This window comes from Eubalaena glacialis, chromosome 8 (assembly GCF_028564815.1).
Source record: "Eubalaena glacialis isolate mEubGla1 chromosome 8, mEubGla1.1.hap2.+ XY, whole genome shotgun sequence".
NCBI classification, from domain to species: domain Eukaryota; kingdom Metazoa; phylum Chordata; class Mammalia; order Artiodactyla; family Balaenidae; genus Eubalaena; species Eubalaena glacialis.
Genome location: NC_083723.1, coordinates 21005043 through 21027711, shown reverse-complemented (window position 1 = coordinate 21027711; position 22669 = coordinate 21005043). Strand labels below are relative to the sequence as shown.

General features: G+C 41.3%; 1 protein-coding gene across 3 annotated transcripts in view; it reads right to left on the bottom strand.

The window, feature by feature from the left end:
• Positions 1 to 998: 998 nt before the first annotated feature.
• The window catches only part of NAPEPLD (N-acyl phosphatidylethanolamine phospholipase D), a 40617-nt gene continuing 18946 nt past the window's right edge, over positions 999 to 22669 (bottom strand). For 2 of the 3 annotated variants that reach the window (XM_061197629.1, XM_061197631.1), the window contains exons 3-5: positions 9708 to 10354; positions 6155 to 6269; positions 999 to 1131 (exon numbers count right to left, since the gene is read on the bottom strand). In XM_061197629.1, the coding sequence (XP_061053612.1) occupies positions 1003 to 1131; positions 6155 to 6269; positions 9708 to 10354 (891 nt within the window). In that variant the 3' untranslated portion in view covers positions 999 to 1002. The remainder of the gene's footprint in view (positions 1132 to 6154; positions 6270 to 9707; positions 10355 to 22669) is intronic. The other variant, XM_061197630.1, reaches the window with a different exon arrangement.

The window sequence follows — 22669 nt, the reverse complement described above, 5'->3', positions numbered from 1 at the left end:
TATTTGTGCTGAGCAGGTCTGACTTTTAGATTAAAAATAGAACATTTCACAAATCATGTTCTCATAACCACACTTCCCCTTCCTCTGCCCAGCTCAGAGGGCTTTTGATTTGGGGATTGTAGCTATGCCACGGAGTGTATTATTCCTCTCTTTAAAAAAAATGGTGGGGCTTCCCTGGTGGCGCAGCGGTTGAGAATCTGCCTGCCAATGCAGGGGACACGGGTTCGAACCCTGGTCTGGGAAGATCCCACATGCCGCGGAGCAACTGGGCCCGTGAGCCACAACTACTGAGCCTGCGCGTCTGGAGCCTGTGCTCCGCAACAAGAGAGGCCACGATAGTGAGAGGCCCGCGTACCGCGATGAAGAGTGGCCCCCGCTCGCCGCAACTAGAGAAAGCACTCGCACAGAAACGAAGACCCAACACAGCCAAAAATAAATAAATAAATAAATTAAAAAAAAAAAAAAAAATGGTAACTTAGCCCAAATTCCATGTTTTTATGTTTAAAAAAATAAATCACTTAACATTTGGCATATAACCATATGGGGAATCAATGTCATCATTTGCTCTAACATGACTGTAAGAAATATGTTTCTATGTGCAGGCCTGTGAGAAAATCTAGGTAGGTAGACAGCCTTGACTTACCGTGCAGAAGGCCCCTAAGAATAGAAGAACAGAAATGAGTTTTTAAAATCAGTTTTTCATAATCTCAAAACTCTACCACTAAAGTAGAATGCTTTAGTAAAAAGAATTCCATTGCAATGTTTATGTCACTGAGACATGACTTAAAATCCACATTAGCCTTCATTATTTAAATGACCCACCTCGAACTCTTCTCTGTTTATAAGAACTGGCAATCATATTAGTAAGCAGGTTGCAACATAGAACACAAACCTGCAGAAGTTGTTTCCAAATGTAAAATATCATAATATTCATGAATTTCTTAGTCTTTTTAGATTTATATCAGATGATGCCTTTTTCATTAGAAGCTCCTGTGCTCATATTTACTCAAAGTTGTCATCATCAGTATTAAGGTATCTTGACTCTCCATGCTTCAAGACAAAAAAATCTTCAGTCTTAAGTCCATATCTTTCTAGAGCCTCACTCAGTTTCACTGGAGGTTCTAAGTAATGCTGGCAAAGGGCAGAGAGAAACAAAAATGGAAAAAGATTAAGCATACATATATTTGGGGGGATATTTCAAACAAGAGTTCAAACTAAAATAACCAACATAGCCTACTTAAAGTAATGCTCTTCCTTTTCATTGAAGCATTAGCAAGTGAGTCAATCACACTTTCTAATATAGAATCATTAAGCCAATATAAATGTCATATTTGTCAATCTGTTAACACCATGCATGTCAAATTTGGCCAACTTAGATCGAACATTATTAGACTGCATGAACTCTGATCACTATTTCCCTACATGAAATCCCAGTCTAAATGGAATCAATGCTAAAGAATTAAGTGTTACCAATATTTTGGGAGAACACACAAACTTAGATTATAAGGAAGAGTATGTGTGTATAAGCAAACGCTAGAGAAAATATTTTTGGCTGGAAAAGGGTTGTCATCCCCAAACCCCAACCAAATACTGATTCTGTAGTCTATGGATTGAAGAGGGGCCCGAGGAACAGAGATTTGACAGGTGGAGTTACCTTTCGTTTCCTCACCTTTTCATAACTCAAAAAAAAAAAAAAAAAGTAAAGACAGCACACTGTTGAAGAATGTTTCAACACACTCAAATGTTTACCAAATAAATTGAAACCACTTGAATATGTGTTATAGTTAAAGAAAGCAAGAGGTATGAAAGAAATCATTTCACCAGTTATTTCTCTTTCGAGCTAAATCTTTACAGTGTATAGTAGCTATTTTTACAGCAAATAAAGGAAAAAAACAGGTATTACACAAAGGGTTTTTTCCCCAATTTCAATTAGAAAAGCTATAAAATGTGAAAATTAAAGCAGAAATAAAAATCAAACAGTCTCTACTCTGATCGCCGGTGGTTAAGTCTTCCACCCTCCATGCAGCAATGGCTGGTGAGGACCCAGAGAGCGGCCAGGTCAGTGAACTAAATAAAAACCCTTGCCTTCCTAGAGCTTTCATCCCAATACAGAGACAGATAAGAAATGAATAAAGAAAACAGTATCTGAGTGGGTGACATGTTCTGGGGAGAATATAGTTGGTAAGTGTCGGGGGTGGAGGTTTAATTTTAAATACAACCATCTAAGAAGTCCTCTTGGAGATGGCAACCTTTGAACAAAGACCTGAGGGAGCAGATTGCACCAGGCTTTGTAGGCAGCTGTGAGGGCTGTGGCTTTGACTGGGAGTGTGATGGAAAGCTGCAGGTCCTTCTGGCACAGGAGTGTCACAATCTGATCTAAGGGGTAAAAGGTCGCTGCCCTCTGCAGCGTTGAGAACAGACTGTAAGGGGCAGTGTGGCATCAGTGACCGGGGTAAGAGGTACTCAAAGTCTAAATACAGTCTAAAGGATGAGCTGACTGCATGTGGGGAAAAGCTGGAGGGAGGATATGAGAGAAAGAGTGTAAAGGTTTTGGCCTGAGGAACTGGAAGGAGGGTGTTGCCATTTACTGAGATTAAGAGAAGTGACTTTGAGGGAAGATCAGGAAGTTTGGTTTTAGACTGGAGTTTTGGGTACCTGATGGACATCCAAGTGGAGACGTCAAGTAGGCAGTTGGATATATAAACATGGATTGTAGGGGGAAACCTGGGCTAGAGAGGTACAGTGGATAGATGGTGTTTAAAGCCATAAGACTAATGAGATCCCCAAGGGAGTAACCAACTAGAGAAGAAACGGGGCCCCTGGACTGAGTCCTAAGGCACTCACTGCTGACGAGGAACTAGCAGCAGAGAGTAAGAAGGGCCAGCCAGTGATGTACTAGGAAAACCAGGCAGGTTTTCTGTGGCTTCAGATGTACAGATTGCTAACAGTTACTGGCCACACGTGGGTCTTTTCTCCCCGCTTGCTCACTTCTAGTTTTATGGCTATGTTTAGAGGGTCAGGGATGCCTTCCCACTGACTAACTGAGGTTAACTATGTATTATTTACCCAGTATTCCTAGAGATAGCCACTTATTAATGGGTTAGTTGACAACAGGAATCTACTTTTAGTCTTTATGCATATAGGAGATTGCTAATATATCCCCCATGAAATTTAACTGTAAATAATAGCCTAAGTCAAGAAGCTTCCCTTGCAAAATTGTTTTTAAGAGATTTCAAAATGATGAAATTCTTTCCCAATGAAAAATAATTGTTCTGTTAATTTTTTTTTCCCCTGTGCTCTCGCTACAAGTCTTGGCCAACAATACACTTACACAATTGCCCTACACTAATAATGTCTTTCCTAAACTGTAACTTTAGTTATAAGCTATAATTTAGTATGGATTTTGATGTTGCAGTATCTTTCTGAGTTTCTTCATAGGTCAATTCTCGCCTGTTTCAACCATCTAGAAGGGAGCTCTAGAAGTAGGCAAGAAAGGCTCTGAGTGACTGATAGCTATCTCTTAGTGCAAGCACATTAATCCTGCAGGGAAGGTAAAAATGCCCAATAGCCATGGGACCAAACAATATGTATAAAGCAAGGTAGTAGATTAGAAACATATATACCATGGAATATTACTCAGCCATAAAAAGGAAAACTGAGTCATTTGTAGTGATGTGGGTGGCCCTGGAGTCCATCATACAGAGTAAAGTAAGTCACAAAGAAAAACAAATACCGTGTATTAACGCATATATATGGAATCTAGAAAAATGGTACTGTTGAACCTAGTGACAGGGCAGGAATAAAGATGCAGACGTAGAGGACAGACTTGTGGACACAGTGGGGGAAGGGGAGGGTGGGACGAACTGAGAGTAGCACTGACATATATACACTACCATGTATAAAATAGCTAGTAGGAAGCTGCTGTATAGCACAGGGAGATCAGCTCGGTGCTTTGTGACCACCTAGAGGGGTGGGATGGGGAGGGGATATAGGTATGCATATACCTGTGCAGCAAAACTAACACAGCATTGTAAAGCAATTTTAATCCAATAAAGATGTGGGAAAAGAAAGAAAAAGAGTAAGTGGTGAAAGCAGAAGCTCCCAGCTGTGTGGACCCATTAAGGGCCAGGCAACCAGCCCCAGACAGCTCATACATTCCCTTTCAAAGGGGTCACTGTTTTATGATCTATTCCAACAGAAGAGACTCAAAATAAAGACCCTGGTCATTTAAGAAGTTAACACATATTATGTAGTGCCTACAGTTTGTTTCTACCAAAACTAGTCAGTTAAGTTTAAGTGCTTAAATACATCATTTAGGAAATTCACTCATCATTCCTTAGATAAATCAGATGTTGCTGTACGTACAATTTTAAAGTGTCGCCAAGTCAATGACATCCTTAAGCTGCTTGTATTATAGTAAGCAGTTATTACAACTATTTACATGCAAATCATTTAAAACTGTTTGCAAAGCATAGGCTAAACATCCTCCCCCAAAATTCCATGTATTTTATAATTTATTTAGCAAACTCGTAGTTCTCAAATTTATGCAACTAATGTCAAAAAGACTAAATGAGAGTGTATTTTATATTTCATTAAGAAATAAAGATGAAGTTTAGATTTAAAACAGGAGTAATTCTTGAAGGCTGAATAACACAATAACTCTTGAAGACTGAGGTTTTCTCTCCTCTCCTCATCTTCCCATCTCAGTAAAGAACATAACCACCTTCCCAGTTACTCAAGTTAAAAATCCAGGAGTCATCCTTGATTCTTCTCTTTGCAAGGTTTAATAAAATACTATTACTTCTTCTAAGTTGCTGAAATATGTTATATATAGAACATAGACATACATATATCTAAATTTACCTATATACACATGGAACACACATACATACACACACACGGAATAAGACATTGCCTCTAAATAATAGTGGTAAACCAATGGAAACCAGTGTCAAACTTCCCCCTTCTCCAAATACACAGACACACAAACCACACACACTCATCATATTCTCCTTCACCCTTCCCCTGCCCGTGGACATTCATTTACTGATTCCATTCTGTCCCCCAACAGTGTGGCTCAGGGCCACAGCATTGCGGAATGGGAATTTTGATCAGGGGGTAGTCGGCAGGGGGCAGGCAGTGTATTAATTCTGGAATAAGATGCAACTAGGGAGAGGGCAGGCCAGAAATAGGACAGAGAGGGAGTGCTTACAACAGCATAAAAGCACAGGGCTCCTGCAGAGAGGCCCTGGAAAGTGGAAGATGCCACACAGAGCAAAATAGAAGAAGCCAAGTTCAGTCATCTGTTTCTAAATTTTGCTTAGGGCAGGCCCTGGATCGAGGAAAGGAGAGAATGCTTTTTGCTAAGCTTCTGCTTGATCCCACAACCCTGGCTAGTAGCAGAGTTCCAGGGTTCAGCTACCTTAAGGAAAAATAAGCTCTTCTGTACTAGTCTAGGAATAAAACCACCATTTATCCCAATGCCTGGCACACAGCAGACACCAAGTCAGTGTTTACTGGATGAATAACATACTTCTGAAAACTTCCAAGCTGTCCAGCCTCACTTCCCCCATTGCCCTCCCTATCATCCATACTCTGGCTGAACCGATTCCTCACTATTCCCCATGCTTGCTGCCTCCAATCCCACACTTTCCTCCTCTTGAAATGCCTTCCTCCTTGCCTTTTCACAGCCAAGTTCAAATGTCAACTCTTCCATGAAGCTCTCCCTGATCCCTCCAATTAGTAACAGTCCCTGACTCTGAGACCACTTTATCTGTCCCACTTTACAACACTTTGAGTAATTATGTGCATGTCTTGTATCTTCTGCCAGAACAAAAGCCTCCCTTGGGAGGGATGACATGATGGTTCATTTTTCTATTTACTAAGGCTACACACGTTTTTGGTTATATAAACACATGCTTCATTAACTACAGAAATAAGCCAGAAGAACAACATGCAATGAGGATTTTTTTTTCCACTGTATATAAATATTGTTTTACTAATTAATATGATTTACCACCCTAATTCCCTTGATGACCATGATGACCATGCAGGTTCTGATTCTAGTTTGGTTTCTGAACACTGCAGGGTACAGTGATCAATCCCATCATCGGTCAGACACGTAACAAGTTATTGTTACCACACTCACACTCACCTCATTTGCTAAGGCAAAAGTTCCCCAGTGAATTGCCACAGATCTCTTTGTCTGCACATCAATGTGAATCTTTACAGCCTCTTCTGGGTCTACATGCTGGTATTTCATAAACCACCTGATAAAACACAGTAATTTATTAAATCTGGGCTTTTAAGTATACAATAAATTCTAATTACTGCTTCATGTAATCAACCTTTAACATTCTGCACAGGAATATATCACAGCAGGCAAAACCATCTCCCTTCAGTCCACTTTTCTGCTGGAAAAAAATAAGCAAAAATCTGTCTTGTACAAACTGCTATACAGTAGATAAGTCTCAAGCAAAACTTCCCTTTGAATAGTAGGATTTTGTTTCACATGTATTTTTATTTTACTGATGATTTATTCTGAAGATATCTTATTACTTTAAAAAGCAGATATTTTGCAATCCTGGTATGAATGAAAGAAACGGAATAATGGGTAAAGAACTAGAAATCAAAACTCCAGTTGCAAATAACCTTGCTGAAACAATTTTTTTTTAACGTGCTAAAGTGAAAAGGAAACAAAAATTAGTGTATAATTTGTAAAATCAGGAGCAAATAAATCCAGTTACTATTCAAGGATTTTATTTAAATACCGTACAACTGATGAGTGAGGTGTTTGGTTTGGCAAGAAGAAAGGGTACATAAGGGAGACTAAATAGAGAGAGTTTAGCAATGTGAAAGGCTGCCTCATGCCTGGGAAGAGACGGCTCTGGAGGCAGGGGGCCTGGGCGTGAATCCCAGCTCTACCGATTCCTGGGAATGCCTTTGGAGCTGCTTCAATTTCTCCAGCTGCCATTTCCTGGTCTGTGAAATAGAAGCTATGCCCACTTCACAAGGGTATTGTGAGGATTAAACAAGACAAAATTTATTCAAAGCATGAAGTACAGCAGCTACTTCATAGAATTCTTCCAAAAGAGTAGGGAGTTGACAAAGCCAACACTTTCAGGAGAAAGAATTATTTCTGATACAAAAGTAAAATGTACTACATACAGGCAGATCCTTTGCTTTCCCAGCCAGCAGTTTATTTATTTATTTATTTTTATAAATTTATTTATTTTTGGCTGTGTTGGGTCTTTGTTGCTGCGCGCCGGCTTTCTCTAGTTGCGTCGAGCAGGGGCTGCTCTTCGTTGCAGTGCACGGGCTTCTCATTGTGGTGGCTTCTTGTTGCGGAGCACGGGCTCTAGGCACATGGACTTCAGTAGTTGTGGCATGCGGGCTTCAGTAGTTGTGGCTCACGGACTCTAGAGCACAGGCTCAGTAGTTGTGGCGCACGGGCTTAGTTGCTCTGCAGCATGTGGGATCTTCCTGGACCGGGGCTTGAACCCGTGTTCCCTGCATTGGCAGGCGGATCCTTAACCACTGCGCCACCAGGGAAGCCCCCCCACAGCCAGCAGTTTAGAAGAGGAAAAACAACAGTGTCTTCACATTATTTATATCCTGGGTCTGCTACTGGCAATGAACACTGCAGTGAAGATTAAGGGATCTGGATTCAGCAGAGGGGCTGCTGCACTTTGTAGAACACGTCATGGAAAAGTTCATCCATCTGCACAGCACAAGGGTTGTTATTTACTGTTAGGAGTTGCCGGGCCTGATGGGAGCCCCAAAACAAAGCCACTGTGTTCTCAGCAAGAGATTAGAGAAGCACTTGTTCTGCTTTATCTCCTGACACTTAGAATTCAGGGCAAGATGAAAACAGTTTTGGCTGTTTCTCTCTATTGATTTTTTAAAAACTCCTACTTCAAATCAAAGGGATAGACATATTCCTTTCTACCTTCATATCTGAAATAAATTTAAAATGTTTACTCTGGTATACAAATTAAAATAAAAAGTTAAAATCCTAACCGACTTGGATAGAATGCCCAATGATAGGAGATCCCAAAAGTAAGGGTGAAAACATTCTAAGCAGATTATTGAAAATCGTTTTGGGTGTGATCATCTTACAGTTATAGACTACTCTGAAGTTTTGTTGATAACAACATTTCTAAAACTTTAGTACTGGGGCTTCCCTGGTGGTCCAGTGGTTAAGACTCCAGGCTTCCAATGCACGGGGCATGGGTTCGATCCCTGGTCAGGGAACTAAGATCCCACGTGCCGTGCAGCACGGCCAAAAAAAAATAAAATAAAATAAAAATAAAACTTTAGAACTGACTAGAGAACTGGAATACAGAGTAGAGGCTACTACAATTTAATTCTTTAGAGCAAATACTGTCCTCCCCATCCTTCTCCCATCTTAGTGACAAGACAGCTGCAGTGCAAGCAGCAAGGGGGAATTATGTGAGTGCATTTGTGTACTTCGGCTGTACACATTTTATCATCACCTATATATGACAAGTCTGTGTATTTCTACATGTGAAAATTATTTTCACAATTACAAGTAAGAAGTATTCTAATATACTAAGAACATATACTGAATAAGGATCAATACCATATAAAATTGATTTGTAAACAGGTTGACTGATGTTTTAAGAGGTTTCATTAGAATTCAGAATTAGAATTATGTGGAAAAGTGAAATTCAAGCACTACTATTGGCTTATAATAATTTTTTAGTAAGGTAAAAATATCTAGTCCCTTAAATGAAGAAACTAGAAAAAAGGGAGAAATAAGCATTAATATACTTAGCAATGAAATGGTTTTGGTGAACTTAAAAAGTTAATGAAGTAAGTATAACAATCTGATGGAAACCAATGATCAGATTTGCTCAATTCATCTATGTATCAGTGTTCTTCTGTTTGTAGGATTGCCTAAATAAAATGCCATCTTACATACCATTCTGTATGAGTCTGTGCATGCACTTCAGAAAATAAAACATTTTTTAAATTAGCCCCTACTTTGTTACTTTTAGTGTTTATTTTCTCTTAACTTGTACATATCAACCAGAGTTGACTGAAATCTAACTGAATTCTTGGAAATCACTTCTTTTTTCCTTAAATAGGCAGTATTAAGGAAAACACAGGCAGCAGATGGGTCTCCTGGGTCTCAAATGCTCGTGTGACCTTTATCTGCTCTGTGCTCTGAAGACAGGCAATCAGTACAGAGAGGTTGCAGGGCAAGTGGTAAGTAGTGCAGCAATGTCTTTAGCAGACTAACCTCAGTGCTGCCTGCAGTAAGACCGTCACAAGGGACTGATGCTATAGGCCAAGCCCTTGCTTTTTCTCCACTAAACACAGGACAGGGCATAGGTGCATTCCACTCACGGGGAGTATCCTCCACGTGAAAGAAAGACCAAGAGTCAGGTTTGAGTACTGGCTGATAGGTTTAAATTTAGTCGGAACAGTACACGAACTTCGGGCTAGGCAGAGTAATTCTTTAAACCGTCGTCCTTTTTTCTTGGTAATGTAATTTCAGTAACTACAATAATTATTTAACTGATATGACTGTAATTAAAGTATTTTAAAATTCAAAGAAAAATTTTAACTGACTCTGGCCCACCAATCCCCCACCCAACGTATAACAAAGTCCACCATTAAATCCACAGATCACTCGGAGTCCAGCTAATTCATCACGTAGCTTTCTTTAGACAACTACATACCTTGGTTCATACGCTCCAATGGGAATAGCTGCAAGGTCAAAAGGTCCAAATCTTTTTCCTATCTCTTCAAAAGCAGAGCAATAACCAGTGTCTCCTGCGAAAAAGAATCGGTTCCAGGGCCCCAAGACAGACCAGCTGCCCCAGAGAACCCTGTTGTCGTCCGTCAGAGTCCTCTTACACCAGTGCTGGGAAGGGGTGAGCACAAACGTCACCCGGTCGTGTCCGGGGACGCAGTTCTCCTCCCACCAGTCCAGCTCGATCACGTTCTCACAGCCACACTTCTGCATCCAGTCCAGGAGCCCCAGAGGCACAAACCACCTCAGCTCATTACCAAATCGCTCGTTCAGAGCGACGACAGAACTGTGGTCCAGGTGGTCGTAGTGGTTGTGGCTGATGAGGACCGCGTCTACCCGGGGCAGTTCACCGACGGTGCAAGGGGGGCGACGGAACCGCTTGGGACCCACGCGCTGCGACGGGGAGGCCCGAGCGCTGAAGACGGGGTCCGTGAGCAAGATGAGCTCGTCCATTTCCACCATCACTGTCGCGTGTCCCAGCCACGTGACTCTTAAGCCAGCTTCCCTCACTCCAGCTTCTTCAGGGTCATCGATAAAATACGGCTTAAGCACTGGGAGTTCTTTATCGAGCTCCTACACGTATAAACAAAGAAAGAAAAGCAGCTATTAAAAAAAAAAAAAAGTATGTGTCATCATAAATACATTTTTGACCTAAATTATAGCGAGAAGGGTTTTTGGGGAGAACTGAAGTCATTCGATAAATTTGTTATTTTTGCTTTTCTCTCGAAAGTGCATACTTCTGAATCTGACTCAATAATCACTATATGGCGATGTAAGATGTTACTCCCAAATGCAACCAACAAAGGGAAAATTAAACTTAAAACTTGGAGTACTGCTGACTTTACGAAATATTTTTAAAGGCTCTCTTCTGTAAGTGCCAGAAGTAGACCAACCGAGATGCAGTCCCTTGGCTACTGCTGTTTACTCAGCTGCTGCATTCGCTACTGAAAACTGCCTCAGGAGGTCAGCCCCTAGAAACAGTAACGAAAACTTTTGACCACAGATGTGTAGATCATGGATCTCACATGAACCTGACTTCCTGAGTACACAGAATTCAGAGCAGAGTACTGTGATGACTGCTGGGAAAGTCACGGGCATAGATGGTTCTCCTCACTGCTTACCTTTGAGGTTTTCTACCACTGATCAAACCAAAGCAGAACACGGTCCCTGCCCATGAGAAGATGATCGCTTTTGGGGGCAAAGAGGTGTGAAACAATAACTACAACATAATGTGTTAAGTATTATTCCTTTGTTTATTCTTCATTTTATCCTTGGATTAAGCTGGACCAACAAGAAGCTGTGTTCTAGGGTCACAGTCCTGGCTTTTATAAAACTTTCATAAACTGTGCTGTGGTGTTATGCCGCACAGCTGCATGGAGGTCTCTTCCTTGTGAAACCTGCCGAGCATGTACCGTGGGGCTGGCTGTCTTGAGGACTGGGTACCAGCCCACCCTGACCCCACCTTCCCACACACCCCAGAAACACTGCTCTCGATTCCCTGTAACAGGAAAAGCTCTTCTTCTCCAGAGCAATTGGCTTTATTCCTTTGACTACCATGGGGAAAACTGACAATCCTGCTTTGACTTTTGCTTTGACAGGAAGTTCAGAGTAAAAGCTGAAGACTCCTCCAGCCCATATGCAGAAGGGAACAGGGCAGGGCACATCGCAGGGAACAATGGAACAGATTTTCTAGGCTAACCTCTTTCTTGGCTTTATTTTTCTACCCTAATTGTCCATTTGCTCTTGTATGTTTATCCATCTGGTTTTTTACTGCTACATGTCTTTTTATAAGTTGCTGCAAATCAGTTTTGAAAAAGGCATGGTATTGAATAATTAAATAAAATACAAGGCATGCTGTAGCCCAATAAGAAGGAATGAAGAGCCCAGCTGCGGAAAGCATTACAGACACAGTAACTTGTGTGGGTTCCTGAAGAATGGTGAGAAGTTCCTGATGCAGAGGAAAGGGGGAAGGGCATTTCAGGTGGAGAAAATGCCCAAGCAAAGGCACAGACCCAAGTAGGAAAGTGGCATTCGGGGGCAGAAGACAAACTGAAATCTATAAAGGATCAGAACCCAGTAAAAGCCTTGAATCCCACGCTTCACCCAGAGACAGTGAGGAAGCATCGTTAAGAAAAGAAAAGGAAAAAAAAAAAAAAGACATGACCCAATTCATGTTTAGAGAAACCACTTTTCAAGTTTAAATGATGACCTGGGGTGTGTCACAATAGCTGCCAGGAGAAACAAAGAGCTGGACAAAGGAGACAGCAAAGGGCAGAGAGAGAGGGCAGATGGGGGAGATGCAGGTGAAGGGAAACTGAGAGGTCAGAGCCGGTCCAAACAGGAAATGGGCCCAGAAGGGGCAGAGCAGGAGCAGCAGAGGTGGAGGATGACAAGATAGCCCTTAGCCAGCCTAAGCCTTAGTTTCCTCATCTGAAAAATGGGTATAATAATTGCACCTACATGTCATTACTGGGGACTGAATTAGGAAAGGCTGGCACACAGTAAGCCCTCTGCAAGTATTGCGAAAGAAGAAGGAAGCACGCCCCAACCCCGACAAGCAATCAGGCACCACCCCTATCGATCCCTTACATATTTACCTGCTTCCTTACTCATAGTTAAGAGTTAAGATCCGAGTTAAGATCCTAAGTAACATCTAGGCATGTTCAAGTCCTCCTGATGGCTCAACCATCTTCCTGTCAACTCATTCCATACACTAGAGCCACCTCAGAAACACTTTTCTTATGGTGTAACTCTCTCCCCTGCTGAAAAATCGTCACTGGTTCTGTACTGCTTGACAAAGCACGTCTCACCTCCTTAGCCCAGTGGTAAGCCTGTCGGTGGACGGCCCCTCCTCCTTTCCAGCTGTTTCACTCAGTTCCTGCACACGGCTCTGTGTTCCCCCCAACACTGGGACTGCTCCTCGCTCCCAGCCTGAGCTTGGGAGCCCGGCACGACACTGACCCTCTTTCTTCTCTCTCTCATCCCTTCGAGACCTCAATCAAATCGCACGCCCTTCACGGAGCCATCCCTGAGTCTCCACAGCCGGCCGTGCTCACTCCCCCTCTCCACTTCCACGCCACGCGTTTGCACAGCATCTCTGGATGTTCTGCTCTTTGCCTGGTCCACTGTACACAGGATGTAGCCCATGTCTTATTCAACTTGGAATCATTCACAGTGCCTGGTTCAATGACTAATACACAGCATGCACGATAAAATTTGTTGAATGGATGAATGAATGAATTTTTCAACTCAGTTCTCAAAGCTGGTAGTTAGCATTGGTGAACAAATGCCATACGGTGTGCTTATCAAGAATTATGGAAGAAAGGAGAGGGAATGAGTATCAGTTGAGTCCCTAGCATGTGTTAGGCTTCATACGAGGCACAGGATGATGATGATGATGATGATGATGATGATGATGATGATGATGCAGCAGCAGAATCTAATGTATCAAGTACTTTCGTATAACACAAAATACATGTATGGAGTGCTTACCATGTGCTAGAAACTGTGCTGCTTCATAAAATTTTTTTCATTTAATACCACAATGCTGGAGGTAGGTGTTATTAACTCTCTCCATTTTACAGACAAAAAACCAGAGAAGGTACAGCACTCACACGAGGGCACACCGCCTGCCTCCACACATACTGCCTCACGCCACTATACTTACTCCCAAGTATTATCTCATTTACTACATATTTTTTAAAAACACAAATACAGGCATACCTTGTTTTATTGCAAGTAGAGATTATCATACTAAGTGAAGTAAGTCAGAAAGAGAAACACAAATACCATATGATATCCCTTATATGTGGAATCTAAAATATGGCACAAATGAACCTATCTACAAAACAGAAACAGACTCACATACATAGAGAACAGACCTGTGGTTACCAAAGGGTACGGGGGTAGGGGAGCGAAGGACTGGGAGTTTGGGGTTAGCAGATGTAAACTATTATATCAGGATGGATAAACAACAGGGTCCTACTGTAGAGCACAGGGAACTATATTCAGTATCACGTGATAAACCATAATGGAAAAGAATATAAAAAAAGAATGTCTCTATGTGTATAACTGAGTCACTGCTGTACAGCCGAGATTGGCACAGCATTGTAAACCAACTATACTTCAATTTAAAATAAAGAGTGAGGGCTTCCCTGGTGGCGCAGTGGTTGAGAATCCGCCTGCCAATACAAGGAACACGGGTTTGAGCCCTGGTCTGGGAGGATCCCACATGCCGCGGAGCAACTAGGCCCGTGAGCCACAACTACTGAGCCTGCGCGTCTGGAGCTTGTGCTCCGCAACAAGAGAGGCCGCGATAGTGAGAGGCCCGCGCACCGCGATGAAGAGTGGCCCCCGCTCGCCGCAACTACAGAAAGCCCTCGCACAGAAACGAAGACCCAACACAGCCATAAATAAATAAATAAATAAATAAATAAAATAAAGAGTGAGAATAAAGACATTTTAGACAAGCAAGGTCTCAAAAAACTGACTTCCCGTGCACCCCCTCTCAGGAAGTGCATTAAGAGTGCGCTCCACCAAAAGGAGAAAATATCCAAGATGGGGAACAGGTGGGACGCAGGAAACGGCCACAGTGAGGAGGGAAAGGGGCCCAGGAGGACGGTGAGGGAGAGCCCAGAAGGAAGCCACAGAAAGCGTGGAGGGCATCAGCCCAGATTAGAGCCTGGTGCTGAAAACCTCCTGAAGGTCTCCCCTTCGGGAAAATGGTCCTGAGAAGCCATGGAAAGGAGGGAAATGATTAGTCATAAATACACAGAAAGTTCAACAGATGAAAAAAGAGGGATTATTAACCTCAGAGGGAAAAGTATGTAAGACAGGAGACATGGCCATACTACATTACTTGGTTCATCAATGAAAAATACTGACATAGTCACAATAATGTAAATAGTAAGGGGAAAGCTCAAGTAGAAGCACGGGAGAGATGGGAAGGGGTACAGAGTGGGTTACATCTGATAGTAATGTGAAGGACCACAGAAAAACAAACACTGCATGATTCCACATATCTGAGGTATCTAAAATAGTCAAATTCATAGAATCAAAGAGTGGAATGGTGGTTGCCAGGGGCTGGGAGGGAGAGGAACGTGGGGAGTTACTATCAGTGGGCACACAGCTTCAGTTAAGCAAGATGGGGAAGCTCCAGGGATCTGCTGTACAACATGGTCCCTGCAGGCAACAATAATGCATTGTACACTGACAAATTTAAGAGGGTAGATCTCATGTTAAGTGTTCATACCACAATAAAAAGAAAAGAAATATGAAGACAAACTCCAAAGGAAATAAAAGGGCCTGGGTGGCAGAGGCTGGTTAGGGGACTGGTATTTGTCTTAAAAGCCTGTCGGTACTATGATTTTTTTTAAAAAACCTGTATACATGCATTTTTTTTCCCTTGATAAAAATAAAAAAGCAACCTGCTGGCCTACTATAGTACAAATATAAAATAACTGGTACGTATCATTTTTTCAAAGGGCATCCTATTCTTCAATATCATACATCTAAAGAATGCATGAGATTTTCCAAGTACTTTCATGTGTCACGTGAATCTCAAAACAATCCTCGTCACCGAAACTCTCTTATCCTAACTTCATAGATCCCTCCCCCCGACCCCCCCAAAAAAAGAGTTCCTTGAGGGACTGTGATAGAAATAAGGTCACACACGGACAGGATTCCTGAGCCTGAGCCTGGTTCCCAGACCCCTGGTGTGCCACTTTTTCTACCAGGCCATGCTGTGCAGCCTCAGTCCCGTGTCTCTCTCCTACTCCAATATGACTGTCCCTCTCACTTCTACAGCAGTAACTGATAAGGACAGCCTCCTTCCACTAATGAAACTCGGAGGTGCCTGCCTCCCTCCCTCTTTGAAGTTCTCCAACCTCCTTTCTCCTAACTATTGGAGACTATCATCAACACTAACAATCAGAGAAGGTCACTGAGCCACTGCAAGAGCACAAAGCACATGAACAACTTGAAGCCTGTGAGCAGGCCCACTGCTCCAATGACCCAGAAAAGGCAAATATCAGGAACGAAGTACTGTTTTCTAACCAGGCAATGCAATTGTGTAGCTCTGCTAATAACCCATTTTCACTTTGTTTAGAGCTGTTCTATTAGTTATTTTATACTTTAATCACATGTTTTTTCCAGAACACTTTCATATTCATATACCTAAACATAACATACTATAATGATGTAAATTCCATTATATATAGTCATCATAACCCTACATATATCATATTATCCTCTTCTTCCAAAACAATAATTAGAAGATCTGTATTATTAAACTCTAGCGTCCGAATATCTAATTAAAATAATTTCGAGAAATCTGATTAAATTCTGAACTGGCCCAACGATCTGAAGTAAGTATTCTTTACATAGTCTTTAAAATTTTTTAAATGAATAATTCTATCACACTTAGCAGTTCATAAAAATCAATAATCTGGGCAACTTAAAGGGATAAAGTATGGACTTATAGTTATCTATGAAAATAACAGAAGTCAACATGCATTTAATCTAGTTCTAGGCTTTTATTGGAAACAAGGGGAAACAAGATGTAGGTAAATGATAAGAAAATAAAAATTGGATTAAGACAAATGAGTCTTCTCTCTTACATGATGCCACATCTGTTTAAATGCGTTCATATTGAGCCTTCTTTTTGACATTTTCTAAAAAAAAACTGCCTTAAAAAAAAAAAGCTTACACTTCATTAAAGAATGCAGTTCTCACCCTTTTCTGCCTTATTATTCCTCAAAGCACTAATCATCTTCCTTTTCTGCCTTATTATTCCTTTCCCTTCCTTTTCTGCCTTATTATTCCTCAAAGCACTAATCATCTTTCAATATTCCACATCATTTACTTGACTACTGTCTCTCTTCCAATAAACCTGACTTCCAAGGAGGCCAGGTTTCCTTTCTGCCTTGTTCATGGCTGTATCTCTTGCACCTACAACAGTGGAGTTTAAGAACCACTCATAAGCCACAATCACCCTGATACCAAAACCAGAAAAAGATACTACAAAATCGAAAATTACAGGCCAATATCACTGAAAAACAGAGTTGCAAAAATCCTCAACAAAATACTATCAAACTGAATCTAACAATCCGTTAAAAACATCACTCAATATGATCAAGTGGTATTTATCCCAGGGATGCAAGGATCTTCAGTATCTGCAAATCAATCACTGTGATACACCACATAAACAAACTGAAGAATAAAAACCATATGATCATCTGAATAGATGCAGGAAACGTGTGACAAAATTCAACACCCATTTATGATAAAAACTCTCCAGAAAGTGGTCATAGAGGGAACCTACCTAAACATAATAAAGGCCATATATGACAAACGCACAGCTAACAGCATTCTCAACAGTAAAAGCTGAAAGCATTTCCCCTAAGATCAGGAAAAAGACAAGGATGTCCACTCTTGCCACTTTTATTCAACATAGTTTTGGAAGTCCTAACAACAGCAATCAGAAAAGAAAAAGAAATAAAAGGAATCCAAACTGGAAAAGAAGAAATACAACTGCCACTGTTTGCAGATGACATGATATCATACATAGAAAATCCTAAAGTTGCTACCAGAAAACTACTAGAGCTCATCTATGAATTCAGTAAACTGCAGGATACAAAATTAATACAGAAATTTCTTGCATTACTAACACTAAAAATGAAAGATCAGAAAGACAAATGAAAGAAACAATCACATTTACCATCACATCAAAAAGAATAAACTACCTAGGAATAAACCAATCTAAGGAGGCTAAAGACCTGTACTCTAAAAACTATAAGACGTTGATGAAAGAAATCGAAAATGACACAAACAGATGGAAAAATATACCATGTTGTTGGATTAGAACCATCAGTAGTGTCAAAATCATTATAATACCCAAGGCAATCTACAGATTCAATGCAATCGCAATCAAATTGCCAATGGCATTTTTCACAGAACTCAAAAAATTTTTTTAATTTGTATGGAAACAAAAAAAACCGAGAATACAAAAACCAATCCTTAGAAAGAAAAACGGAGATGGATGAATCAGACTCCCTGACTTCAGACTATACTACAAAGTTACAGTCATCAAAAAAGTATGGTACTAGCACAAAAACAGAAACATAAATAAATAGAAAAGAAGAGAAAAACCAGAAGTGAACTCAAGCACCAATTAATCTACCAAAGGAGGCAAGACTATACAATGGAGAAAAGACAGTCACTTCAATAAGTGGTGCTGGGAAAACTGGAAAACTACATGTAAAAGAGTAAAACAAGAACATTCTCTAACATCATACATAAAAAAGAACTCAAAATAGATTAAAGACCTAAATGTAAGAGCAGGCGCTATAAAACTCTTAGACAAAAACATAGGCAGAATTGTTTGACAAAAATCGGAGCAGTATCTTTCCGAATCCACCTCCTAGAGTAATGAAAATAAACGCAAAATAAAAAGGGGGATATAATAAAAGTTAAAAGCTTTTGCATAGCAAAGTAAATCATGAACAAAAAGACAATCCACAGAATGGAAGAAAATGTTTGCAAATGAAGTATGAACAAAGGATTAATCTCCAAAATATACAAAGAGCTCATGAAGCTCTAAATCAAACAAATAAACAACCCAACCAAAAACAGGGGAAGAAGATCTAAATTTGACAATCTCCAAAGAACACATAGAGATGAACAAAAATCACATGAAAAGATGCTAAAATCCCTAATTATTACAGACATGAAAATCAAAACTACAATGAGGTATCACATACCACCAGGCAAAATGACCATCATCCAAGGTCAATAAGCAATACATGCTGAAGAGAGCGCGGAGAAAAGGAAATCCTCCTAGGCTGTTGATGCAAATGTAACCCAGTAACAGCCACTATGGAGAACAATATAGAGGTTCCATAAAATATTAAATTTGAGGGACCACATGATCCAGCAATCCCACTACTAGGTGTATATCTGGAAAAACATATTTGAAAAGACACATACACTCCAAAATTCATTGCACCACTATTTAAGATAGCAACGAAATGGAAGCAACCAAAATATCCATTGACAGAGGACTGGATAAAAAAGATGTGGAACATGAAAAGGTTATTACTCACCCATAAAAAGAATGAAATAATGCCATTTGCAGCAACATGGATGGACCTGAAGGTGACAATACTAAGTGAAATAAGCCAGACAGAGAAAGACAAATAGCATATGATATCACCTACAGGTGAGATCTAAAAATTGATACAAATAACCAAATTTACAAAACAGAAACAGACTCGTGGACTTAGAAAACGAACATATGGTTACCAAAGGGGAAAGGTGGGGCTGGAGGGATACCTTAGGAGGTTGGGATTAACACCTGCACACTAATATCCATAAAACAGATCATCAACAAGGATCTACTGTCTAACACAGGGAACACTACTCAACAATCTGAAAGAACTTACATAGGAAGGGTCCGAAAAAGAGTAGATATGTGTCTCTGTTCACCTGAATCAAGCTGCTTAAAGCTAAAACAAACACAACATTGTAAAGCCACTATACACCAGTATAAACTAAATGTTAAATTAGAAAACAAAAACAAAAACGAAATGCCTACAACATTCTCCTCAGGCCTTGGGACCCAGGCAACTTCACATCCCTGGAGCCCGAGTAGCCTTGGTTTCCAAAGGCTGGATGTCATGGGGGTTAGGGACCTGGGAAGGATGTGCCAGCAAATGAGCCCTCCTTGGACCTGCAGTGCCTGATCCCTTCAGGATGGACCACAATCTCCAGATCCACGATGGACCTCTGACAGCAAGGCCAAGCCTAGTGCAGCCAAACGATGGTGGACCCTCTGGGCCGGAAGAGCTCTGAGAAGTCACCTGGTCCCCACGTCTCCTGGTGCTGGGGTTCCCACCTCCAGCCTCCTTCCACAGAGTCACCCCACCTACAGACGCCAGCGCCCTCAGCACAGCACTTTGGCAGGGATTGGGATTTGTCCCAGGGGGAAAGGGAAGGGGGTGGAAGTATTGAGACACAAGTCCTTGGGTGTCTGTTCTGGCACATTCCACTCATTTAAAACCCAGCAGCAGGACTTTCCCTAAGCCTCTCATTGCCCAAGTAACCAGAGTTGGGCAACCAGAAATGTTTCCTGGAATGACAACTTTAAAACCAGTGCTTATGGGCACTTCACATTCACAAGGCCTGTGAGACTTAAATGAACAATGCCCTCTAGAAATGTAGTGTGGAAGGTGATAGAAAGAGAATTCAGAACAGAGCCGACTTTCAATAAGCCCATTTCAGGCGGTAAATTTTACTCACGAGGTTTTTTCTTGTTTTGTTTTTTAAAGCACATGAAAAGATGCTTAACATCGCTCATTATCATAGCACATCAAAACTACAAGGAGGTATTACCTCGTACCAGTTACAGTGGACATCATTAAAAAGTCTACAAACAGCAAATCCTCGAGAGTGCGTACAGAAAAGGAACGCTCCTATGCTGTTGGTGGGAACATAAACTGGTAACAGCCACTATGCAGATCAGTATGAAGGTTCCTTAAAAAACTAAAATAAATCTACCATATGATCCAGCAATCCCACTCCTGGGCATATAACCAGAGAAAACCGTACTTTGGAAAGACACATGCACCCCAACGTTCATTGCAGGGCTATTTTCAGTAGCCAAGTCGTGGAAGCCACCAAATTGTCCGCCAGCAGATGAATGCATAAAGAAGATGTGGTACATATATACAAGGGAATATTAGCCATAAAAAAGAATGAAACAACACCATTTGCAGCAACTGGCTGGACCTGGCAATGATCACATCAAATGAAGTAGCCAGACACAGAAAGACAAATGTCATCTGATATCGCTTGAAGGTAGAGTCTAAGGTGAAAATGATACAAATGAACTTATTTGCAAAACAGAAACATACTCACAGAATTTGAATGCCAACTTATGGTTGCCGGTGGTGGGTGGAAGCACGGCTGGTAGGGATAAATTAGGAGTTCACAATTAACATATACCCACTAGTATATAAAATAGATAATCAACAAGGACCTTCTGTTTAGCACAGGGAACTGTAGTCGATATTTAGGTAATACTCTAAATGCGAAAAGAAATTGAAAAAGAATAGATACATGTGTATGTACAACTGAATCACTTAGCTGTACATCTGAAACTAACACCACACTGTATATCAACTATACTCCAATATAAAATAAAAATTAAAATAAAAAGCAAAGAAAAACAAAAAACTCCTGCCTTGAAAAAAAAAAAAAGAAAGCTTACACTTCATTAAAGAATTCAGCTCCCACTCCCCAACTTCCTTTTCTGCCTCATTATTCCTCAAAGCACTAATCATCTTTCAGTATCCCACATCATTTTCCTATCTGTTTATTGTCTCTCTTCCATTAAACAGAAGGCCCAAGGAGGCTAGGCTGTCTTTCTGCTTTTTCATGGCTCTATCTCTAGCACCTAGCATAGTGGAGTTTAAGAACAACTGGCCTGGTGAGTTCTCAGAAATTGAACACAGTTCCTTCAATATCTCCAAGTCATCAGAGTTCAGAGATGTATTTCCGCCTTCATGTGGTCACTCACTTTCCTGTTTGAAATGAGAGAAAACTAAAGACACCATTACTACTTCTGTATTTTTAGAAACTGTGGCCCAAAAACCAGGAAGGAATTTTTACCCAACAGGTAACCTACCCATCTTGGCTTCCTGCCCTAAACCCTTCTTCTCACAGCTTGACTCCATGTTTCTCTTCATACCAGGTCCTCCAGAAGACATAAAATTTTCTTGTTCCTCCCATCCACAAAGTTGACACATACACTAAGGTTTTATCTATTAATATCCTGACTCATTCTTAAACAGTGCCGGGAAAATATTATTCATGTTACTCAACTCTGTTAACTAGGATTAATACTCTGAACATTCCTTAGCATCAAAGTGACAATATGGGTTATTTTAAATCTCATATCCTTTAAAGAAAAATGGACACACTTACTAACGTAAACGATCTAACACCACCGCCACCGACCCACTCCCCATCCTCCTGCCTTACTGCAGATCAACGCTTCAGGGATACCTCCACTCTTTTCATCCCACCCACTGCCAATGTCTAGTTCCTCTATCTCTCAGTTCCCCACAAGGCCTGGCAGGACAGGGGTTGTTGGAAAAGAGAGGCCGAGCGGGGTAGGAGGTGTAGAGGGGCAAGAAACTAAGAAAGGAGAAAAAAGCGCTACTGCTATTGGGAGCCACCGACTCCCTGCTGAAGTGAAATCTCACTCATCTCATAAATCATAGGCCAAAGGTTAATAGTCTCATCCTAAGTATAACCAGCATATTGAAAGCCCAGGAACCTATTCCCAATTTTTAAAGGAGTGGAAGGTTATTTGACGATTTCTTTTATAACTTTAGCAGCTTTTTCCAAGGATGAAGAGCCAAGCGCTCCAGGCTTAACCCTTATAATTCATACTCCAAAACACAGGTTACTACTTTCTGGAACATGCCATGCACTTTCTCACCTCTGTGACCTTCCTCATGCCCATCATCCACCGGCAAAACCACTGCCAAATAGTTTTTATCTTTCTAGGCCCAGCTCAAATATCATCTCCTCTGTAAAGCCATTTCCAATTCCACCAGTCAGAATTAATTGCATCCTTTCCTATATATTTTTTTTAAATTATTTATTCATTTATGGCCGTGCTGGGTCCTCGTTTCTGTGCGAGGGCCCTCCCCAGTCTCGGCAAGCGGGGGCCACCCCCCATCGCGGTGCGCAGGGGGGGGGGCCCCCACCATCGCGGCCCCTCCCGTTGCAGAGCAGGGGCTCCAGACGCGCAGGCTCAGCAACTGTGGCTCACAGGCCCAGCCGCTCCGCGGCACGCGGGATCCTCCCAGACCAGGGCCCGAA